The 15,307-nt window shown below is 47.2% G+C and overlaps 1 protein-coding gene across 2 annotated transcripts in view; it reads right to left on the minus strand.

Annotated features, from left to right (window-relative positions):
• Window positions 1-2,626: 2,626 nt before the first annotated feature.
• The window catches only part of LOC144115085 (uncharacterized), a 120,184-nt gene continuing 107,503 nt past the window's right edge, over window positions 2,627-15,307 (minus strand). For both annotated transcript variants that reach the window (XM_077649238.1, XM_077649237.1), the window contains exons 3-4: window positions 6,896-7,020; window positions 2,627-2,754 (exon numbers count right to left, since the gene is read on the minus strand). In XM_077649238.1, coding sequence (XP_077505364.1) covers window positions 2,738-2,754; window positions 6,896-7,020 — 142 coding nt within the window. In that variant the 3' untranslated portion in view covers window positions 2,627-2,737. The remainder of the gene's footprint in view (window positions 2,755-6,895; window positions 7,021-15,307) is intronic.

The raw sequence follows: 15,307 nt of genomic DNA on the forward strand, positions 1-15,307 counted from the left end.
TCGCATGCAATTTGTTGAAATTAACGATGAGAAATCAGCGACAACTAATGTTACATCGGGAGTACCCCAAGGAAGTGTCCTAGCACCAGTACTGTTCCTAATATTTATAAATGACCTACCAGCTTGTGTTTCACAGAACAATAAACTTTTCGCAGATGACTGCATCCTTTACAAGGAAATTAACTCTTTTGATGACCATATAGTTTTAAATAATGCTTTAACAGCAGTGTACCAGTGGTGTCAGGACTGGCAGATGGACATCAATTTAAATAAATCTGTTCTTTTATCTATAACTAGGAAAAAACACACATCAGCTTTTCAGTACATGCTTAATAATATTCATCTTGCATCTGTCCTTGAGCATAAGTATTTTGGTGTTACACTAACCTCTGATTCCAGATGGGATTCGCACGTTAATATCATCACATCTAATGCACTAAAACAAGTCTTCTTCATTAACAGACGCCTTAAACTACCACCCTCTGAAACAAAATTACTAGCATATAAAACTATTGTCAGACCAATTCTAGAATACGGCAACACCGTTTGGTTTCTCTTTACTAACAAGCTTATTAAAAAACTTGAAGGGGTGTAGAGAAAGGCACTAAGATGTGTATATAACAAACACTCCCTTACAGACTCACCAACACAATTACTAAAACGTGCACAACTCCTAACCCTGGAGAACAGAGCAAAATTCGCAAGACAAAATTATGTATCAGCTAATACACAACCAACTAAAAGTGCACGGTACAAAATACATAATGACCACAAAAACTAGATTGACCCGCCACAACCTCACACACAAATTAAATGAGTTTCCATTCCGTACTGACATATTCAAATATTTATTTTTTCCTTGAGCTACATGAGAATGGAACAATCTAAACATAGATATTACTAACAGCTCATCATTAGATGCGTTCAGTGCCCTGGTTTTAGATCACCTGTTTGTTTCCCAGTAATTATTCTCATTTTCCACACTTTTCTGCCCTGTTTATTTTTACCGTTTTGTTTGTGCCTAGATTGAAAATAGAACACTAACTGCAGCCGATTTCCTTTCTTGGTATGCTTGTCATCATGTTTGCTGCCTATTATTTGTACCTCAACTTGAATTCTCTAACTGATTTTGTAACTATTTTTGCCATATGTTATTGTTCAAATTGTTTACTTACCAACATGTGCACTACAATTGTATCATTCAGAGCCCTTCCTGTTACAGTCCCTGATGGGACTTACAGTATCGAATAAAAAAAAAGAATATGATGGCAACCAGGATAATGCACTTCTAGCTCCTGATATGTTGTTCAACTTCATCTTCAGTACCCACAAATATGTACAGAACCAGACCTAAGTCAAACTATGAATACTTTTTCTTCCAGGTTAGTTATTACAGACGATTCGCATTATGGGCAGTTTTGGCGGAAACCAAGGTGTCCGCATAAACGAGGGGCGACTGTTATGTCAGAACCAAATGAAACACAAACAAGGCAGTCGAACTAAAGACAGCAAAACGAGATTTCAGGTGAAGAAGCTTGAGCACTAAACCACTCGATTTTTACATGTGTGGTGTAACAATCACAACCTGGAAATGTTTATGGAGCCTACCTGTTTCTTCTGCACCAGCTAATATTGTTTAGTTGCTGTGTTTGGATTACACTTGTTCGCACTTCACTTCACATTGATAGTATGCATGCGTCACGAATATAAGCCATTTTGCTAGCAACCTTAGATGGCAAGGCCAAGGTTAGGTGATCATTAATTTCTTTCAATCCTAACATCACATCTTTGAATTAAGTTTTTAGAAAACAAGGTTCCCTTTTAAATATTTTGTTTTCCAAAAAAAACATGAACATTACCACAAATTGGCACAAAAATGCAAACTTAACGGACCTGTCCTCAGTGTTTCTTTGTTTATATTCCCAACTTTTGACACATTACATCAACTGGTTTAGATAAGTAGAAAGGATGACTATGCAGTGCAACTGGCTTGGCCGTAATTTTCTTTTGCGCCCTGCATACAAGTTAAATTTAAATTAAGTACCCTCCATGCATGCAGACCTGAAAAAAATTATCATAAATGCTCCAAGATGCACTGTTTGCATCACTGTGACAGTTTTTTATTTACTGATGGCAAAGGAAGTTGTCCAGAGGGTGGGTTTTTGTTTTGTTTTTTCACCCAGCTTAGAGAATGATTTTGTAGTTTTCATTTAACCTAATGTCATCCTCATGTCACCTATCAGCACAAAAGATATGCATACTCTGTAATATGAAAATTATGGAACATGAAATTATGGAGATGATTTCATGTATGAGACAAGCTTGGGTTTATTCGGAAAATTCTTGCATTACCTGCAGAACTCTCAACTGCATCTCAATCCTCCTTTCTGGTTTAACTCTCCTCATGTGGTGCACCAATGACATAGCGAAATGTTCATCTACATCCTGTGGTGTATTATTTCTAATTTGTTCTGAAACCTGTTCCAGCTCTTCAAAGACTCATGTTTTCTTTTCTTCTGTAGTGGCCTGGCTTCTGGTGGAGGAGGTGGTGGTGTTAGCGACGGCGGCTCATCCAGCAAGCTCAGGTTATCTGGCGCGACAGCCATATCCGTGGCTATCCGCTGTTCAGCGGTAAAGGCTCCTCCTGCCTGGCCCTGGCTGTTCTCACTTGGTGGAATCGACACAGGCTCCATGTCGCAGTAGCCTGTGACAATGTTCTGAAGCAGAACCTGTGCTGTCATGTTGCCAGATGTTCTGTAATTATGCATAGTAAAATAAAACAGTGCAAGACATGTGCATTCAGAATTCTGATGAGATGTGCTACATTTGTGTTGTTCAGAAAAGTAAAAGAAGCCCAACTACTTAACCAGCTTTCTATAAGCAAGGAAGAACTATTGTTGGCAAGAATACCCCAGGCATTCACACTGAGGCATTCCCCGTGCCATGGTAAGTGTAATGTGAAAGAAATGTAAATAAGCTACAGAGCCAATCTCCACACTGGCTTACGAAATTTTCCAAAAAGAATTTGGGCATGCACTTGCAGCATGCAGCAAACAGGTTGAAATTTTCATTTATTTCCATGCCGAAATTTTACAGTGCTACTGTGTACATCTAAAAGCAACTGTTAGTCATGGTCCACTATCGTATGGAGGCTGGACTGGGCTCTTTGTAAGTTAGGCAGTGACAGTGGCACAAAGAAAAAAGCAGACCAAGTGTAGAGGGGAAAAAAAATTTTCAGCGAGTGATAGGCGCCGCATTTGCAACGAGGCATGGAACAAAGCGCTGCAAGTGCATGTGTGCTCCCGCTTGGGCCTCTGCTAATGTCTACACTTCTGTCAACCAGGCCCCGCCAGTGACAGGAATTAACCTTGTGTAGCGAAGGCTTGACAGACACCCTATTTCATTACATGAAGACAAACATTGCTTCCAGCATATTACTTACAACATTATTCGAAGTCGCTCGCTGTCGCGGAGATCTCTCAACACTTTCCCTGTTTGAATCTGCACCAAACCCTGGCCAATCTCCCACCGTGGGTATGTGCCATTGTATTTCAGGCAACAACTCTCAACACTAAGCAGTATCAGGCCCAACAACAGGAAGGCATCAAACCGATGAGGTTTTATTTGTGTGCACTGATTAGAACATGCATCAGACTTACGGGCTTCCTTACACGCTGTCTCGCAAAAACATTATTTGGTCATATTATTCCCATGACACATAATTTTTTTTTTGGGGGGGGGGGGGAAGGAAATGGCGCAGTATCTGTCTCATATCTTTGGACACCTGAACCGCGCCGTAAGGGAAGGGATAAAGGAGGGAGTGAAAGAAGCAAGGAAGAATAGGTGCCGTAGTGGAGGGCTCCGGAATAATTTCGACCACCTGGGGATCTTTAACGTGCACTGACATCGCACAGCACACGGGCGCCTTAGCGTTTTTCCTCCATAAAAACGCAGCCGCCGCGGTTGGGTTCGAACCCGGGAACTCCGGATCAGTAGTCGAGCGCCCTAACCACTGAGCCACCGCGGCGGGGCCAAATGACACATCGCCGTTGACCGATTCCTCGGCATCTTCGGCTCCCGCACCACTTTTCTGACACTCCTTGTTCGCAACGAGAATCCGGCGAAACTTGTCTCTCAAAGATTTGCACCGCTTTTGCATTAAATTCTCTGAAATAGTCATTCAGAAGTTTCATCAAAGCCGAACACTCGGTCTGGCCTCGCCAGATATCTGCGCCCGCCTGCGTCGCCTCGTTCCGAGCGCCAGAATTTCGCCTCCGGGCACGCCGGTAGACGAGGCGCTGACGCGGCGCCGAAAAAACGCTGCCATGTGGTTACCGCTTTATCCCTTCCCTTACGGCGCGGTTCAGGTGTCCGCCGATGTGAGACAGATACTGCGCCATTTCCTTTCCCCAAAACCAATTTTCACACTTTCCTCTTGAGGAATATTGGTAAACTGCCATTCGTGATTTGAGAGAACCTGCATATACGCTCCACCCTATTCTTATCCTTCGAGTATGATCCGGATTATACTCCGTTTCATACATCAGGTGCAATGCTGTGAAAGGTGCGCAGGTAGTCCGGACGGGAAAATAAAAGTTAATCTAGATTAGCTGAGCTAATCCAGGATATACAAAGCGAAAGATATTGGTGTTCACTGTGTTCATTGCCGTTGGCGTTGACAATGTTCTAGACGGCGATGGCTTTGAGCAAAATAAGGGTGCATAACTGGCTCCCTGGATATGTGGACGCCTAATTCGTGCTTTGATGCGTGGTGAGAGAGAGATGTGGAATTAATGAATTAGCGCTGACAACGTTGTGGTTGACATGCGGCACTGCAGCAATACCTAGGCCGCAGCGTTCATTTGGTGATTAATCTCTCGCGATCGACCATTAACTGCATGCGACCTCCCAGGGTGGCAGGGAGGGCGCGCTGCCTATCCAGTGTGCGGAAAGCAATCAAAGCAGGCATTTGACACCAACGCCATGGAGATTGAGGTCTCCACTGACCCATGGAGCCGGTTGTGCGCCTTTCCTTTCGTGAAAATGAACAGCCTTTGCAAAGTTGTCAATGCAAATGAATTCTATGAACGCCATCGGCTCACTTGTTTTGTTTGGTTTTTGAGGAAAGGAAATGGCACAGTAACCGTCTCACATATCTCGGTGGACACCCGAACCGTGCCGTAAAGGAAGGGATAAAGGAGGGACGGAAAGAAGAGAAAACTGAAAGTTGCATTTTGAGGAAAGGCGCGGCGCTGCGCAGTGGCGGAACGCCTGCGGCTTGGTGTGACTAGGGAGCGAGAGAGAGAAAAGTCGTCGGAGTCGGCGGCGGCCACCTGCGCCGTGCGTGACGTCACTCGTGCTCAGACATACGCCGGCTCGCGCGAAGCGCGGTGTTGTCTAGCGTAGTGAAGCTTTTCGCTTCAAAAGGCGTGTTAATCCGTGCTTGTTCTGTGCCCGAGTTGTCTATGGCACGAGAAAGCGACAGCGTGTTATCAGCAATAACAGTGCATTTAATCAAGATCATAATAAATGTGTCATGTGGTAAGCCTGCAGGCAAAGTATTTACTATGTTTAGCTCACCACAGATAACGACTACTTTTTGGTCGCGGATGTAGGCAGCGTAAACAAGAACGCTAGCTCTGACAGCGTTGCACATGGTGTTCGAAGCGGAGTATAGCTGTCACTACCTGCCCTAAGCAGATCTATTCCCTTACCACTTCCAGTAGCTCAGATCATCGACCATTATAAATTGGGACGTAGACTGGTACCGCCGCCAGATTTTGGCCTAAATAATGGAGAAGCTGTTGCATGGAGGCGGCTCCAAACTAATCCTTCGTGAATCAGGTCTGGGCGTTTCACGGGCTACCAGAGCTTAGAGAGAACGACCAGTGCAAACACTGTGAGGCGAGAGGGACCCTTGACCATGTAATTTGAGTGTGCCCACAATCCCGGGGGGGGGGGGGGGGGGGTATATAGTGAGTAGAGAAGTCTGTGAGACCCTGCTGCGAAGCGCAGACCCTATACCATCCAGCGACGCACCATCCATCTGGTGGAAGAGGCCGCAACAAGCCAAGGGCTGCCTGGCAGCCTCTAATCCATCCATCCATCCATCCATCCATTCCATTCCATCCATCCAATTTTCGGTTTCAATATGGCTGGGAGACATTTACCCCGCCTCGGTGGCTCAGTGGTTAGGGCGCTCGACTACTGATCAGGAGTACCCGGGTTCGAACCCGACCGCGGCGCCTGCGTTTTTATGGAAGAAAAACGCTAAGGCGCGCGCGTGCTGTGGGATGTCAGTGCACGTTAAAGATCCCCAGGTGGTCGAAATTATTCCCGAGCCCTCCACAACGGCACCTCTTTCTTCCTTTCTTCTTTCACTCCTCCTTTATCCCTACCCTTACGGCGCGGTTCAGGTGTCCGCCGATATACAAGACATATACTGCGCCATTTCCTTTCCACAAAAACAAATTATTATTATTATTTCACGTGCAGCACTAAACATGTCTGCAGAGGCTTCTGAAGATGCTTTCAGTCTTGCAGGATGATGCCACGAACTCTTCAATGCTCTGATGTTGGGCAAAACAGTGAACCGCTTTTCTTGGAGCTGCAGCCGGCAGGGATTTCGTGCAATAGTGCGACCGCGGCTTCTTGTTACGCTAACTTAAAGTGAAGAATGGTAACGCTCCAGCAGCGCACTTTCGCTCGCTAATTGTTACAACTGCGATCCTCGATGCGTCACTGATGGCAGGCACTTGCCAAACAAACCACGGAAACAAATTCATAAAGAGCGATCAGGGATGGCTACTTTTCGTTATATGAGCAGTCACAAAAACAGTGTGTGTCGTCTGCCCCTGACGCTGCAGGCACGTTCTTCGGAAGGCATGGCGCTTACCGACAACAGGCGAAATAGCGTGGTCCCCTATTTCAACAGATAGGGTCGGCCGACATGGCGGGCTCCGTCGAAGATGGGCCGTCGCCTCATCACCAATTCGGCATTGCCGCTTCACGGTGTCTCGCCTACCGGGCAAATAAATGACGAACGAAGCATTTTACTTGCCTCAAAATGCACACTCCACAAAATTTAAGCGCTAAAACGCAGCAGACTTTAAGATGGCGTCTGGATTTGGACAGCTGCTAGGCTTGGCGATTGCGCGTTGTTTAGTTGCCACGCATGGAAAAACAGTGTCAGAAAGTGCGGGATGTTCAGACAGGTTGGTAATAATCCCTTTAAAAATTTAGCTAGAAACTACTGAATTACATCGTTGAACATAATATGTTTCTTATTCGGTTACTGTTTTTGTTTATGATGGCGTAAATAAAAGCACAAATAAAAAAAATTGTGAGATCACTGAGGCACTCGCATTGGAGGAATGCGTAAGCATTGACGCCTCCTAGCCTCTCTTTGCCTCCCTTCCCCCTTTACTCATGCTGCGCTCCGCCCACATTTCCCATTTTTCAAATTTGGCAACAATTTTGCTCCGACCCCGCCCACGTTTTGGACGTTTCTGGCTCTAATTAACTCATTATCCCACATGCACCTCATGATTTCCCCTGCGATATTTTTTCATGCTCTGTCTAATACAACCATACTTTTTCTTATAACTCAATTCGTTCGAACCTTATCGTGGTAACACGAAACCGCAAACACAGCATTATTATTATTATTATTATTATTATTATTATTATTATTATTATTATTATTATTATTATTATTATTGTTGTTGTTGTTGTTGTTGTTATTATTATTGTTATTATACAATGCTTACAAATTAAACTTAGATTTGCGAGATTTACTATTTTGCGTTTCACTTTTCAACCGAAATGATGCTGGGAGCAGCTAACTACATTCAGAGCCTGCCGGTCTGATGTTCTAAATCTCTCGCGAGTATGCTACACAAGGCCACCGCACCCACCACGAATAGGGGGCCCCCAAGTTTGCTGTCCCTATTCTAAATCTAATAATAATAATTGGTTTTTGGCGGAAAGGAAATGGCGCAGTGTCTGTCTCATATATCGTTGGACACCTGAACCGCGCCGTAAGGGAAGGGATAAAGGAGGGACTGACAGAAGAAAGGAAGAGGTGCCGTAGTGGAGGGCTCCGTAATAATTTCGGCCACCTGGGGATCTTTAATGTGCACTGACATCGCACAGCACATGGGCGCCTTAGCGTTTAGCGTTTTGCCTCCACAAAAACGCAGCCGCCGCGGTCGGGTTCGAACCCGTGAACTCCGGATCGGTAGCCGGGCGCCCTAACCACTGAGCCACCGCGGCGGGTAGTTGAAATTGAAACTAACTGGAGTTTCTAACCTGCGGCTCGTTTTGCGTGTCTTCAAAACGACGGAGAGGAAAATCCCCCCCCCCCAATCAGTAAAATGTAATTTCAAATAAAACGCATGCACAATAAAATAATGCTTCTAGCGATCGTGCTAGCACTTCATTGCATTTAGTGCATTTTGGGCACTGGAAGTTTTGACGCATCCCCAAAAATTGCGCAGCAGCGCTGCCACTGCTGTCAGTTGAAGTGGGCCACGGTGACGTGGACATTCATCTCGCACACGGCCGTTGCTTCGTTCCACGAGCATCAACTTCGCAAAACACGACGCTGGTTTGGTGCACGGTTTCGCGGACAGTTCGTGAGCTTTTAGGACATGTGCCTGCGCTTTCATCCTCTGCGAAGTCTTCGGTACGCCAAACCCATTCCCGTCCAGGCTTACGTTGTCGACGCTGCCATGGTCTGCGGGGACTTCTTCGCTCGTGCCCCGACTGGGTCCGTCACGAACGCTGCATTCACGCCGCTGAGCGACAGTTCTTCGGCAGATCTATCGTGCCAGCGGGAGCAGAGGCTAGTAGCGGCGATCTCACAGCCGTTGCGCAAGCTTCTCATCCAGACAGCCCAGTGCGCTAGCAAGTGTGCCCACGACTCCATCCTGAAGAATGCATTCGTTTTCTGCGACGGCGCACAGCAGCGGAGCACCACCAGGCACTGCGCTTCCGCAGCTGCTACATCCTGGAGGTCACGGCAGTTCTGGCCAAGCAGCTGTTTCAGCTGCTTCATTCACTACGCCGTGATGCTGTCTGCGGTCGTCTTGGGGATGTCGTTGACTATGGCTTACCCTCACCCATTACGAAGTACTATGCACTGCATGTATGCCTAACGGGTCTTCCAGGAATCCTGGTATGTATAGTATTCGCAATACGTACTACGTGTAGTATTTCTATGTGTGCTATTTCGAAAAAAACGTTCAGTTTGATGTCAAGGTAGTGTATGTGTGTTTTCACTTTTCTCTTTTCCGACCTTGTCCCTTCATTTAGTACCTGCCGCGATTGCTCAGTGGTTTTGTTGTTGGGCTACTGATCTCAAGGTCGCGGGTGCAGTCATGGGAGTGACGGGGCATTTAAGCAAAGGCGAAATTCAAAAACGTCAGCGTGCTGTGCCATTTCAGTGCATGTCGGCACATTAGCCCTTGGTGGACTAAAATAGTCCGGAGCTCTCAACTACAGCGTTCACATAGCCCATATGTGGCTTCGGGACGTTAAACCCCACATACAGCGTACAGCCATCACCTTCACTTCGTCTTTAAATAGTTTTCAGGCGAATACCAACAACCCAAACAGTAGCCATTTCTCTGACTCCGACGTGACTGGTCGCTTTTGTGGGTTATCGTAACGGTCTGTCTTCGTAAGTGATGTCTGTTTTAGTCACTGTGTGTTATTGTACTTGTCCTCTGTGAGCCGTGTTAGAATGCACTAGAACTGACATCAGTTGGGAAATGTATGAAAACTGCAATAAGGTGTTTGTCTGGGCTAGTCGGTACATGGTACTAAATGAAGGCACAGCGCACGAAAGGCGGGACTGAGAAAGAGACAAACACAGCGCTGTTTTTTTTTTTGCTCGCACGCAATAAATAGGCGAAAAGGAGCACAATCAACAGAAGAACCGAATCAGTGATGATTGTCAAAGAACACTACAAAAAAAAGCACACAACAAAAAAGCACACAATCACAACCTACACAAGCGAACTTAACTGTTAAGATAGTCAATTTCTTTTTGTGTTAGCGCGACGGAAGGTTTGCTGACGCAGTTGTCAAGTCCCCGGTGAATTAAAAGAGCTTCCACGATTTCCCGCGTACGTTGGTCCTTATGTTTATACAGTATTTTTGTACGGCCGAAAAAAGGAGTACATTTACAGGATAGCCAATGTATAACCAAATTGCTTTTGGGGGGTGGTTTTAGGGAGCGTTTATGCTCACTAAGGCGATCATTAAGGCAGCGCCCTGTTTGGCTAAAATAAAATCGCCCACAGGATAGCTCTTATCTTATAGACATCATTTTTACGGCACTGCACATAGGGTGATTTGTGATTTTTTCCGCATTCGGCAGGGGGAGGTCCTTCACGGTTTACGGTTTTACACAAGCGCTGCAGTTTGTTCGGGGCAGAAAAGATCACTCTGACACCGGCTTTTCCTGCAATTCTTTTCAGGTTATGTGATACCTTGTGCACATAAGGTATCATCGCATAGTTTCGGTTTTCTGCTGCAAGCGAAATCGTTGTTTTTGTTCTGAATTCGGCACGAATTTTGTGGTCTGGAAAGCCGGCCTTTTTCAGCCTCATGATCTGGCTTCTGAAGCTAGATTGCATTTGATGGGAACATGACCTGGAAATGGAATTTTTGAGGGCGGCTGTCGCGACGCCTCGTTTTACTATTTTTTAATGAGAGGATGAGTAAGATAGAAGCCCTTTTTGTGCTCGGTGTGAGCAGCGCTGTGTTTGTCTCTTTCTCAGTCCCGCCTTTCGTGCGCTGTGCCTTCATTTAGTATGAAAACTTGCTATGTTCAACAGGCACAGCATACATGGCACACAAGGGAAAATGACCCCCACGACCGTACCACGCGCGGATGTCCAAAGAACAGTCATCGAACACACTTGCATTACATTCCAAAGCGAACAAGATTTTTTCCAGCAGCGTCCTACGCATGCGCATAACTCCTTCGTCCTCTATTTTGCAGGGCACTCCTTGCAAAATAGCGGACGAGTTCCCACACCGCACGTGCAGCGTCTCCTCTGTGTGCCTTGGAGAACGCTCTTTCCAGGCCGTCGGGCGCCCGCTTCCACGCCGCTCGCAGCCTCCGCGTAAGGGCGCTGTACACGCAAGCAGAAGGGCGCCAAACCGGGAAATATCGCTTAAGAAAACGGTAAACAAATGGAGAGGGGTCTGTGGACAACAGGGATGCAGACGAAATCGGCAGTGGGAACATACACAACGTTTAAGCCGAAAATTACAAAAAGAAACAAAATATCTATGATAATTATAGTCGAAGCTATTTGTTGTTCGAGACCAGGACGAGAGTAAGACATACCAAGTACCACGTGATAGAAACGTTACGCGGTGCTCGTGGAGAGGAGGAAGAGGAAACTGCTGGAAACTTCATACTTTACTGTAAAGAGCTTAGCCCTAGTGTTGAAAGCAAAGGGGCGGATTTTATTCAAAACATTGGTGTTTAAGGAGGAAAAATAGACTTTAAACGGGTAGAAATAACCAACTTAAGGTAATTTGGCACATGGCTAAAATGAAGACAAGAGTGAAATTTTACGAGTCACGGCATCCATTCATGAATCTTGACCCAACACTCTGACACAGTTTCAGTTTCGTAGCTCCGCTTGGCAGGAGGCTAAAGTGGCGGTCGCGGGAACTTGCGGCGCTGTAGTCGAGCTTTAATACATCGTCTGCTGTTGCGCGACTTTTGTTCGCTGCATTAACGCCAGGCTAGTCGGATTTCCAAGGTGTTTTTCACGTGGATGGTGCCCGTAGTGTTAGTGAAAACTTTGCTGCGGGGAAATCTGTGCACTTATTAATTCAAGCGAGTGTTACACATGCCATCTTGCTTTGCGCCTGGTGCGGAAGTGGTAACACCAACCGCCTCACGATGACAACCAGTTTAAAAGGTTGGAGCTGATATTGCGTCACAATAACAGCTGTATCACACTTCTAAGGTATGTAATAATAATAATAATAATAATAATTGGTTTTTGGGGAAAGGAAATGGCGCAGTATCTGTCTCATATATCGTTGGACACCTGAACCGCGCCGTAAGGGAAGGGATAAAGGAGGGAGTGAAAGAAGAAATGCCGTAGTGGGGGTCTCCGGAATAATTTCACCACCCGCGGATCTTTAACGTGCACTGACATCGCACAGCACACGAGCACCTTAGCGTTTTCCCTCCACAATAAGGCAGCCGCCGCGGTCAAGTTCGGAATGAACGTCATTTTGAGGATGAAGATATTATCGAGGACTCTTCCTTTCTCTCCTCCTCTCACTCTTTCTCTCTCTCTTGCTCTCTTTCTCTGTCTCTTGCTCTATCTCACTGTCACTCTCTTGCTCTCTCTCTGTCTTGCTCTCTCTGTCACTCTCTTGCTCTCTCTCTCTCTTGCTCTCTCTTTTTCCGTCTCTCTTGTTCCCTCTTTTTCTATCTCTTGCTCTCTCTGTTTCCCTCTCTCTATTCTGTTTCTCTTTCTCTATCTCTTGCTCTCACTTTCTCTCTTACCCTCTCTCTTTATCTCTCTTTCTCTCTCGTGCTCTCTCTTACTCTCTCTCTCTTGCTCTCTCTCTCTCTCTCTTTCTCTGTCTTGCTCTCTCTCTCTCTTACCCTCTCTTGCTGTCCCTCTTTCACTTTCTCTTGCTCTCTTTCTCTGTCTTGCTTTCTCGCTTTCTCTTTCTTGCTCTGTCTCTTGTGTTGGTGGTGGTGGAAAGTTTTATTGCCAACGATGATGTAAATGGTGGGGGCTAAGCCCCCTACATGGCACTTGGATGCTCCCTCACTCTGAGGAGGCACCCCTACTAAGCGAAGGATAGCCCTTGGAAAGCAATCCTTCTCAGAGCGCTGGAGATGAGCCAGCGCTGGCCTTGAGGACAATTTGTGGTCATAATAGTCTCCCAGTCAGACTCCGCCACGGTCGGTGATGGGCGTCTGGGAAGGTGGGGCATGTGAGCAGGGTGTGCAGCAGGTCTCCTGGTTTTCCGAAAAGTTTGCATGACGAGGGCAATTGCTCTGAGTATCGGGCATGTAGTAGTATGGGGTATGGAGCAGTCCGAGTTCGTAGTCGTCTCTAGTGTGCGGCCTGCACTATGGCGAGGGATGGGGCTGGGGGTGCGTACTCCCTTCGTTGTTCCCGGTAGTACGAGAGAATATCACGGAAGAAAAGCAGGCGCTCCTTGGCCCGTACAAGGGGTTCCACTCCCGCCCGGAAAGTGAGACCTCGGGCTAAGGAATGAGCCTCATCGTTTTAAGGAAGGCCGGCATGTGCTGGCATCCAGATGAGGGTTATAGGAAGCGAGGGCTGCCAGAAGCGTAGTAAACGAGCAGCAGCGCCGGATATGTAGCCATTGGCATAGTTGAGAATGGCAGATTTAGAATCGGAGATAATTTTTGTAGCAGGTGTAGAAATGAGAGCAAGCGCGATGGCTGCTTCTTCTGCCTTTGTTGTAGAATTGGTGATGACTGAGCTGGAAGTCAGAAGTTTTGCTTGATTGTCGGCTACCGCCAGGGCCATAAGGGAGCCTGACGTGTACTCCGCACCGTCCACGTAGACCACCTCATGGTCATCGCCATACTGTTTGCGGAGGGCCCGGGCCTTTGCTACCCTGCAGTCACTGTCACGCTCAGGGTGCATGTTCTTGGGTATGGGGGGTACGTTGAGGTTAGAGCGGAGGATAGGAGAAAGGGGGACCCCCCGGTAGGCTGTGTAGTTGGGCTGAAGTTTAATTGGGATAATATAGTGCGACCAGCCTCTGAATTGGATAGGCGAGATATTTGTGCCGTGAAAGTAGCTTCTGTGAGTTCCTCAAAGGTGGTGTGGACACCGAGTTTGAAGAGTCGGTCGTTTGATGTGCTGGGGGCAAGACGTAGAGCTGTTTTCGTGCAACTTCGCAGGGGCGCATTTACCCGGTGTCTCTCCTTCTGTGTGAGGGGTGGGTATGGAAGGGCATATGTGGTGCGGCTTACGACATAAGCCTGGCTGAGGCGAATCGTGTGTCGCTCGCGGAGGCCAGCCCGGCGGTTCGCTATGAGGCGAATCAGTGGGGCGGTCTGTTGACCGTGTGTTTGGAGTGTCTCTATGACTTCTCCGTGCGCGCCATAGGAGTAAATAGCCAGCCCAAGCACGCGGATTTTGTCTACTACGGGGATGGGGTGGGTACCTAAGGTGAGGGAGATGGGTGGATTGACTGAATCGTGGTGTTTGGGCCGGTAGAGAAAGAGCTCGGATTTTGAAGGGGAGCAGGTCAAGAAACGCTCCCGTACTTAAGTGTCGATGGTGGTTAGGGCCAATTGTAGGTGTTCTATTCCGGCATCGCTGCCGCAGTTTGCCCAGACCGTGATGTCGCTGGCGTAGAGGCTAAAATGAATGTTAGGGATTTGAGCTAGCTGTCGAGGTAGGTGAAGGAGTGTCATGTTGAAGAGAATCGGGGACAGGGCGGCTCCCTGGGGCGTACCTCGTGCTCCCAGCGTGACATCTGTGAGGCGGTGGTCGCCAAAAGTAAGCATGGATGTGCGGTGGCTGAGGAAGTCTCGGGTGTAATTGTACATCCTCGTGCCGACTCCTAGGGTCGTAAGGTTTTGGAGGATAGCTGAGTGTGCAACGTTATCAAAGGCCTTAGTGAGATCCACCCCTAGAATAGCTTTGGTGTCGGAGGTATGCGAGTCGAGAATGTGATGTTTTAGCTGTAGGAAAACGTCCTGTGTGGAAAGCCCAGGACGAAATCCAAACATGCTAGTGGGCATGAGATTGTTGCCTTCTAGATATTGGCAAAGCCTTGTTTGGAGTACATGCTCCATGAGTTTGCCAACAGATGTGAGGGAGATGGGTCCGAGGTTAGAGGTGAGCAAAGGTTTGCCAGGTTTGGGTATGAAGACGACTTTGGCCTCTTTCCATTGCGGAGGGAGGGTACCCATTTTCCAGCACTCATTAAAGTATTGGGTAAGTGCGGGAATGGATTGTGCGTCGAGATTCCTGAGTACCTTGTGATGTATCCCGTCTGGGCCCGGGGCTGAGGACGTGTTAAGTCTCTGGAGTTCAACCTAAACCTCTGCTTCTGTGATGGGTTGGTCAAGGTGGTCGTTAGGGAAGCCTGTATAGTCGGGGTGTGTTACAGGAGGGTATGCGGTGAAGTATTGATTGCGAAGTTCTTGGAGGAGCTGCCTACAATGACGCATTTTCCGATAGTTGTCGTTGTTTATTTGTAAGTTTTGTGTACGTGAGTGTCCGCAGTTCGATCTTCTCGCCACCTGGCAAGCACATATGCTCCC

The sequence above is a fragment of the Amblyomma americanum genome, chromosome 1 (assembly GCF_052857255.1).
Source record: "Amblyomma americanum isolate KBUSLIRL-KWMA chromosome 1, ASM5285725v1, whole genome shotgun sequence".
Classification (NCBI taxonomy): domain Eukaryota; kingdom Metazoa; phylum Arthropoda; class Arachnida; order Ixodida; family Ixodidae; genus Amblyomma; species Amblyomma americanum.